At 42.2% G+C, this 8,032-nt stretch overlaps 2 protein-coding genes across 6 annotated transcripts in view; one reads left to right on the top strand and one right to left on the bottom strand.

The window, feature by feature from the left end:
* The first annotated feature begins 587 nt into the window (after positions 1–587).
* TDRD9 (tudor domain containing 9) overlaps positions 588–8,032 on the top strand; it is a 141,935-nt gene continuing 134,490 nt past the window's right edge. For 4 of the 5 annotated variants that reach the window (XM_039536382.1, XM_039536383.1, XM_039536384.1 and 1 more), the window contains exon 1: positions 588–1,032. In XM_039536382.1, coding sequence (XP_039392316.1) covers positions 893–1,032 — 140 coding nt within the window. In that variant the 5' untranslated portion in view covers positions 588–892. The remainder of the gene's footprint in view (positions 1,033–8,032) is intronic. The other variant, XM_039536381.1, reaches the window with a different exon arrangement.
* On the bottom strand, positions 5,857–7,992 carry RD3L (RD3 like). The gene is made up of 3 exons (XM_039536386.1): positions 7,909–7,992; positions 6,970–7,275; positions 5,857–6,187 (listed from the first exon to the last, which is right to left on the bottom strand). Exons 2-3 carry the CDS (start codon positions 7,266–7,268, stop codon positions 5,890–5,892), a joined length of 597 nt encoding a protein of 198 aa, XP_039392320.1. The 5' UTR covers positions 7,269–7,275; positions 7,909–7,992; the 3' UTR covers positions 5,857–5,889.

Raw genomic sequence — 8,032 nt, 5'->3', positions numbered from 1 at the left:
TTTCTCCTGCTGCTGGTAGCTCGTCTTAATTAGCCTCTAACAGTTGGTATGGCTACTTCCACTTTTTCATGTTCTCTGTGTATATATCTTCCTACTGTATTTTCCACTGCATGTATCCGATGAAGTGGGCTGTAGCCCATGAAAGCTTATGCTCAAATAAATTTGTTAGTCTCCAAGGTGCCACAAGTACTCCTGTTCTTTTTGCAGATACAGACTAACATGACTGCTACTCTGAAAGCTGTTCCTTCAGTGCTACTTCAACCCAGTGCAATAGCCCCCCCTGCACTGCCCTGATGGAGAGGAACCCCAACAGCCCTTAGCCCCCTCCACAGCGGCTCCTGGGGGAAGGAGCATAACCGTGCAGTCTAGGGGATGGCTTATTTTAGAGGCAGGGAGCAGGATTTGCCAGGTGGGAGTCATAGGGGTTATCGTGTGTGTGTAACCTATGGGAGTGGTTACACGTGGATGCTACAGTCCAGGGGATGCTAGGGGGATTTGCTGACAGTAGCTGGGATTCAGGGAGGGAGAGGTGCATTACCCTGGGATGCGGGAGACGTTGGCTTGGAGGCAGGCAGGAAAGGGTGCGGTTGGTGCCCTACTAGATGTGGGAGGAGGGGACGCTGTGTGGGGGGGTGTTATCCATAGCACTGCACGAAGGCATTGGAAGGACCAAAGAGAGTTGCGAAGGAAACTTCGCGCAAAGCAGCGCAGAGAACTGAGCAGCTCCCGTCCTGGCCGCGGCTGCGCAGCGTGAGCACGTGGCTGGAGGGCGGGGCTGCAGGGGGCGGAGCCAGCCGAGCGCGCGGGGTGCACGTGGCGGCGCACGGAGTTGTGGTCCCATCGAGTGTGGCGGGGGAAGCCTCTAGCCCTGCCCGGCCCCGGCGCCGCCGCCATGCTGCGGAAGCTCACCCTCGACCAGATCACCGACTGGTTCACTCTCGGCAAGGCCGTCACCAACGTCGAGTTACTGGGCGGTGAGCCTCAGGCCGCCGTGCCCGCCGCGTCCGAGCCGCCCGCCGCCGCCGCCGCCGGGTGAGTGTCGGAGCCGCCCGGGGAGGGGAGCGGTGCAGTGGTTTGACCCGCCGCCAGGCCGGGCCGGGATTATTCCCCACTGCAGCGGCGCTTTCCTTGGGCGGGGAGGTGGTGGGGAGCGGCCTGGGGATTAGCGGCAATAGAAAGCTCCCTCTGCCTGGTTCCTTCGGCCCCCCGAGGCTCCTGAGCAGCGACAGGGAAGGCGGGGCCTGAACCGGGAGAGCCCTGGAGCCTTGCCAGCAGAGTGGGCTAGTACTAGGACAAGAGTATTGTGAGCCAAGACAGGCACACATCTGAGAAACGTAGCCGTGAGGTGGGAGCTAAGATAGAGTGAACTTCTTGAGAGACCATTAATTACAAGAGTGAAGTTACTGTAGCACATTTGGTTTGCCAGAAGATGTTACTTCTCCATAAGCCACCAGGTGGGTAGCAGGTTTGTTAGCACTTATAGAATTTTTCAGCCATTCAGTATGTCCTGTCCATGTTACTGGAGGTTATTCAAACCTCCTCCCTGTTATCTGAATCCCTTCCTTTTCCCACGTGTTGGGAGGAATGTAGGGGGGGCAAAGAAGGGATTCAGATAACGTGGAGATTTGGATAATAGAGAGTAGGTACCCCTGGCCAGGACTGTGAGGAGGAGGAGGAGCCTACCTCTCTAGCTGTGAGGGAAGCCAGACAGCCTGTAACTGAATGGCTTCTGCAGCAGCACAGAGAGTCCTCTGCAGCTCTGATGTCCTGGGAGTGAGTGAGCAGGGCTGTGACAGAGGAGCTGCAGAGGACTTTCTGTGCTGCCACAGTGCTGGTCACACCCAATCCTTGAAGGCTCCAGGTTCAAGGAAGGCTGTGGACTTGGCAGAGCAGAGCCCTGGCTCGGGGACGGGTCTGTGCTCCTCCAGAACTGCAGCCATGCCATCACACATTGGGCTTGCAATAACCAAGAGGGTAGAAGTGGCAGCAAAGGGAGCCCTCTGCAGCCTGCTGTTACAGGAGTGAGTGAGCAGGGTCATGACAGCGGAGCTGCAAAGGGTTTGTTGCCACTCCTGCACTTATCCAAACTCCCAATTATCTGAATAAAATCTCTGTCCTCCATGCTATTCGGATAATTGGGAGTATACTATACTCATAAATCTCTGTGTCTAACTGTGAATACTCTGCTGTTTGATCAGCTCATATTGTTTGAGGCTAGCCTTCTTTGGAAGTCCATGTTAATTCTGTATTGCAGCAGAGTGATGCTTTGACCACTAAGTCATTGATTTTTCAGTCTTGATACCCTGACCTTAGAAGGAAGTAGTTTCACAACTCCTTTACCTTTTTTTTATTAGAAAATGGCAAAATAGAAAGATACTACTACTTAAGTGGACTCCCATAGCAGAGATCTAGTGCATACGACCAAAATTTTCATTGTATTAAAAAAATTAGCTTTGTGTTTTTTTGGAGCTACACCAGAGAATGTCAACTCTGGAATGCTTAGTATAGCATGTCCTAGTCCTGGAATTGTAAACATTCAATTACTTTTCACGTTCTCTTGCAGAGAGAGAGCTCAAAATATATCTTCTTTGTCATTTGGGACAAAAGGCTCAACAGGTTAATCCCCTCTCTTAGGTCTCGGGAATCATGATATATGCCCCTTTCACTTCTTCCCACCAAAGTCTCCCTGTTCTCACCATAGGTGCCAACTTTCTCCAGTGCCGGTGGGAGCCTGTGGCTCCCCCCTGTCCTTGGCCCCACCCCAACTCCACCCTTTCCTCCTGGCCCTGCCCCCATTCCAACCCCATCCCCAAAGTCCCTGCCCTAACTCTGCCCCCTCCCTGCCCCTAATGGATCCCTTCCCCAAATCCCTGCCCCGGCCCTGCCTCTTCCCCCAACGTGCCACGTTCCGCCTCCTTCCTTCCTGCCCCGCAAATCAGCTGTTTCGCGGTGCAAGCGCTGGGAGGGAGTGGGGAGAAGCAGGACACAGTGGAGGTGAGCTGGAGCAGGGGCGGGGTGGGAAGCTGCCAGTGGGTGCTGAGCACCCACCAATTTTTTTCCAGCCCCGGAGCACCCACGGAGTCAGCACCTATGCTTCTCACACAGTCGTCGCTCCCTGTGGACTTCCTGAGAATTGTAGGAAAGGAACTCTTCTTCTACAGACTTGAGTGTTGCATAATGATGAGGCTAGAGTAATTGATCAGGAGGGTGTTCACTCCCTTTCTTTCGACCTGCTTTATATGTTCATTAGTTTCAGGAGGCTTTTTGTAGGGCTGCTGCCACTATGAGATGTACCCACGCCCCGGGTATGTCTATACAGGCTGGGTCGACAGACCTGGGCTTGTGCAATGGTGCTAAAAACAGCTGTGTAAACCTTGCAGCTCAGTCCCAAGTGCAGCTGTTTTAGTGCAGTAGCGTGAGTCTGCATTTCTGACTTGCCTCTGGTTGTAGCATAGATTTACACGCTGAGCTTTAGGATGCTTGTGAGGGTTCACTCTCATTTCCCAGTGTTTTTCATAGCTTCTCCTATGAGTTACTAAATATTCTAAAAAGAACAGGAGTACTTGTGGCACCTTAGAGACTAACAAATTTATTTGAGCATAAGCTTTCGTGGGCTAAAACCCACTTCATTGGATGCATGCAGTGGAAAATACAGTAGGAAGATATATATACACAGAGAACATGAAAAAATGGGTGTTGCCATACCAGCTGTAATGAGAGTAATTAATTAAGGTGAGCTATTATCAGCAGGAGAAAAACTTTTGTAGTGATAATCAGGGTGGCCCATTTCCAACAGTTGACAAGAAGGTGTGAGTAACAGTAGGGGAAAATTAGCATGGGAAACAGTTTTTACTTTGTATAATGACCCATCCACTCCCAGCCTTTATTCAAGCCTAATCTAAAGCTCAGAAGGTATGGGGAGGCCTGTTCCTATGGGTGTGGAAAACTAATCCATGTCTAGAGTTATAGACAATTATAAGAGTATAAGCTCTTAGGAAAATGAATTCTTGCTTAACTAAACTTTCAGATTTTTTTTTTTTGAGACTGCCTTGCAAACACTAAATGAAGGTAAGGTAGAAGATAGTGACCGTTATCTCATGAGTCTGTTTTCCAGGTAGTTTTTCGTACTTGGAATGTTCTTTGTATTTCCAAGCTTTTCAACGTTTAGTGTTTTAAAAATTTGAATGTGTTCTTGTTTTGTCTACTGAACCTTAATTTCATTGTAACCTTTATTTTTTTAATCTGGAAATCTATTGATGAATATCTCTCAAAGCTTCAGTTGTCCTTTCTCTATGTGTTGAGAAACTCTATCGAAGTGTCTTACTGGTATACTGTAGTAGGAGAATAAGCAGAGGAAGTGTTTCTCCATAGTGCCTTTGTAAAAAGACACTTAGAATTGGGGCCAATTTTTCTTTTTTTAATGGTGTGACAGACTAACAAAAGGAAAGAACATCTGGAGAAAGAAGCTTTTTTGTGTAACAAAGGTGTGCAGAAATCTTTCTTCTGTGATGGTGGGATTTAAATCTAGCCCTTTCACAATTGAAGCAAAAGTGGGTTTTTGCATCATGTTCATTGATTTTTCTGCTCTAATTGTGCCAGTTGCGGCCACAGTTACTACATGTCACTTGAGTCTAATACAGGGGTAGGCAACCTATGGTATGCATGCCAGAGGCGGCATGTGAGCTGATTTTCAGTGACACTCTCACTGCCTGGGTCTGGGGGGCTCTGCATTTTAATTTAATTTTAAATTAAGCTTCTTAAACATTTAAAAAACCTTATTTACTTGACATACAACAATAGTTTAGTTATATATTATAGACTTATAGAAAGAGACCTCCTAAAATGTATGACAGGCGTGCGAAACCTTAAATTAGAGTGAATAAATGAAGACTTGGCACAGCACTTCTGAAAGGTTGCCAAGCCCTGGTCTAATATAACTTTATTATGACCCCATATTGATGGCTTGGGGCAGCAACTTTTATGTGTGTGTGTGTTTTTTAAATTTTATTATTATTATTATTTTTAAATTTCAAATGCTTAAGTAATGTATATCCTCTGGAACAGGTTTTCAGACTCATTTACCACTATAGAAAGCTGATTCTGTAAGATACCAAATCACTGAAAGTTATTCTACACCCCTGATAATTAACTTTTTCCAAGAAAAGCAAGGAGATGAAGTAAAACCACTTTTATTTTGAAATAAAAAGGTATCTCTAAATCTCTTCAAGGAGAGAGAACCAGCCACTAAAGCTAGTTAAATATCCAGATTGTTGCTCTTCATTTGAGGATCTTTGCAGTATTGCAACATGTTCAGAAAACTAATCATAAACAGTACAGACAATGTTATAACATTTGATTATTTTCCCTTTACAAGTTCTTGTTGGACTTGTGAAATAGTTTTCATCATCAGAACTTCTCCTCAGTTATATTGAATAAAGAGATTACTGTTTTAAAGCATACCTCACACATGGTATATTGTTTCCTTAGAAGAATCTCAAAAAACTATGTAGATTACTGAACAGAAGTCCCTGCTAACATTTTGCACAGTGATCAGATTTTGAAATATGGAAAATGGCTATTGGTTGTTACAGTAGATGCTATAGGTACAGTACAAACAAGATAGTTTCAACACTTTTTGGAAAGATCTACAGTTATATTTTTTTATCTCTTTATATTAAAAGGTTCCCTTAAACACAATATCCTTGGAATAGTAATGGTAAAAAGGGTAATTATTTTAATTAAAGTTTGTAAAATGTATAGAGACTATAATTAGGGATTTAAAATTCTGAGGTCGCAACAAAGGGGAGCATGTCATATTTCTTATTCCTATATGTTTTACGTCTCTGAATTGGGATGATAAAAGGGAATTCAGATAACTGAAGAAAAATTTTAACTTGATGGATAGTAATATGGAAGATTCCAGATTCGGTGAGAAAAAGTGGGAAACATGCTCTGTGTATTTTTGTCAACGTAACTTGAGACTGTGGGAATTTCATCTTTGTCCGATTTGTTAGAGCTGTCACCAGGCACTGTGAAGTGTTCAGAGCAATTTGTATTCCATACATCTACTAGTTGGTCTTGTTGGTTTTCCTTCTCAATAGTAGTTAGAAAATCTTTTAAAACTTGCTTGAATATGTAGACTATTTCCCAAGGTAAGACATCATTTTCTGCCAAAACTTCACGAAATCTAGAAACAAAAAAAGAATTGAAATCTAATTTGTCAGTGCTGAAAACTATTCCAGCACACTTTTCCTCCTCTTCCTTTTTTTAGGGAAAAAAAACTACTTTCTGGCCTCATTTGTTTCTTTTCTTCCAAAAAAAAGAAGAGAAAAATAAAAAAGCTCCTACAATGTATTTGGATGCAGTACAACTGTTAAGATCAGTGGATACTAGGTTTTTTTTATTTATTAAGCCATCTTGGTAAATTGATTCAAACTGACTTTGCCCTCAAGTATTTTCTGGGCTTTAAAGGGAGCATAGGTTCTGTTCTTCCCGCACAGCCTTGGAAAATATATAAAAATACATCATTTGGGGAATTTATATATACAATATCACATAGGAAAAGTTAATTATTAAGGTGTTTTAACTAAATGTTGAGACATGCTTAATTGCAATCCCTTTAAAATGTGAAGAGATTGAAGGCTTGTATGTAAACTGTTGTTGTGTTAATACTCTAACTCAATTCTGTGATCATCAGGTAAATGATGGGTGTCAGATGTCTAAGCATTGTATACCTCTCTGGTACTTCGAAGATAATGCGATAAAAAGGCATTATAGAAGACCTTTAGTCAGTGTACTGTGTTATAAAATTAAAGAGTTTTATTTCTAGAAAAGCTATAAGAAGCTATACAAATAAGTCTTCATTTAAATTCCTAATCATTGTTACTTTGGGGAAAAAAACACAACCAAATTTTAACAACTTTGCAATTGTCACTTTCTAGTTCGATAATAAGAAAGAAAAATTGTTACCTGCTAAGAACAGTTCCAGTTTGGCAAGGTTGAATTTGTGAACAAAGGACTTCAAGCTGCCTTTGTTCAGTAGCTGGGATTGTGGCTTGTGGATTTTGGTAGTTCTTCAACCAGTTGTAATCCACACCATTTTTCTGGACTTTTTGTTCATTTTCAATCTCTTGTACTAATCTTTCACGCTCTTTCAGGTGCCATTTCAATTCCCTCAGCAAGGTCTTGGTCACTACTTCTGAGCCAGGATATTGTGCAGATTTGTAGGACTCATTTTTTGACCATTTCATCCAACCAAAAAGCGGCATTTTTTAGCTATGAGAAGATTGAACATTATAGCTCTTTGTATTGTAAACTGTAGTGTTTGTTTTCCATGAAAAAGATTAATGGAAAATTCAGAATGCTTTATGTGGTGCATTGATATAGATGGGCATATGCTCAATATTAAAATATTTTGCAACACACTTTAAGAAGTTACTGATCAAAGCCTCCAAACTCAAATTAAATCTGACAGTTACAATTTTTACAAAGATTGAAAGAGACTTGTAGCAGTTTATCTCTTCAATTGTTTTATCTGCACCATTAAATCATACTAAAATTTACTAGACTTTGAAACTGAATTGTCATCCTAAATAGAAAATATCATTTGATAAATTGTCATCCTGAAATGCTTTTAATATATGAAGTTCAAAATGATAAACTTGCAGTTAAAGCAATTCTTAAGCAGTTGTTGATCAATTTTTAGAGATAGGTAGTGTGATTCTGCATTTTTTCACTCTTTTAAAAATTCAATACCTGTATTTTATTTTAAATTTTTCTTATTTACTCATTAACATCTGGAAAACTATACTAGAAATATATTAAATTATATATTTTTATTATGTTGGTATAACTTGTCACATCTATTACAAAACAGTACACTAACTTGGGTAAAATAACATACTGTACCTTTGATGCACTTGTTTGTGAACAAGTTGTTGCGGTTGAGTTTGCTTGAATTGAGATCTCTTCTTATTCTAGCATATTCTGTTTCCCGGCTGTAGCCACTATTGAAAGAAAAAGAGTTTCTCCG

Source organism: Mauremys reevesii, linkage group 4 (genome assembly GCF_016161935.1).
Source record: "Mauremys reevesii isolate NIE-2019 linkage group 4, ASM1616193v1, whole genome shotgun sequence".
NCBI classification, from domain to species: Eukaryota; Metazoa; Chordata; order Testudines; family Geoemydidae; genus Mauremys; species Mauremys reevesii.
The sequence above is the reverse complement of the archived record's forward strand: the minus strand, read 5'-3'. Positions and strand labels throughout refer to the sequence as shown.

Excerpts from the sequence above, each read along its gene's own strand:
- RD3L (XM_039536386.1), bottom strand. The coding sequence starts at position 7,268 with ATGCCGCTTTTTGGTTGGATGAAATGGTCAAAAAATGAGTCCTACAAA. Across the intron at positions 6,188-6,969 it reads ACTGGAACTGTTCTTAGCAG|ATTTCGTGAAGTTTTGGCAG; the intron begins GTAACAATTTTT and ends TTTTGTTTCTAG.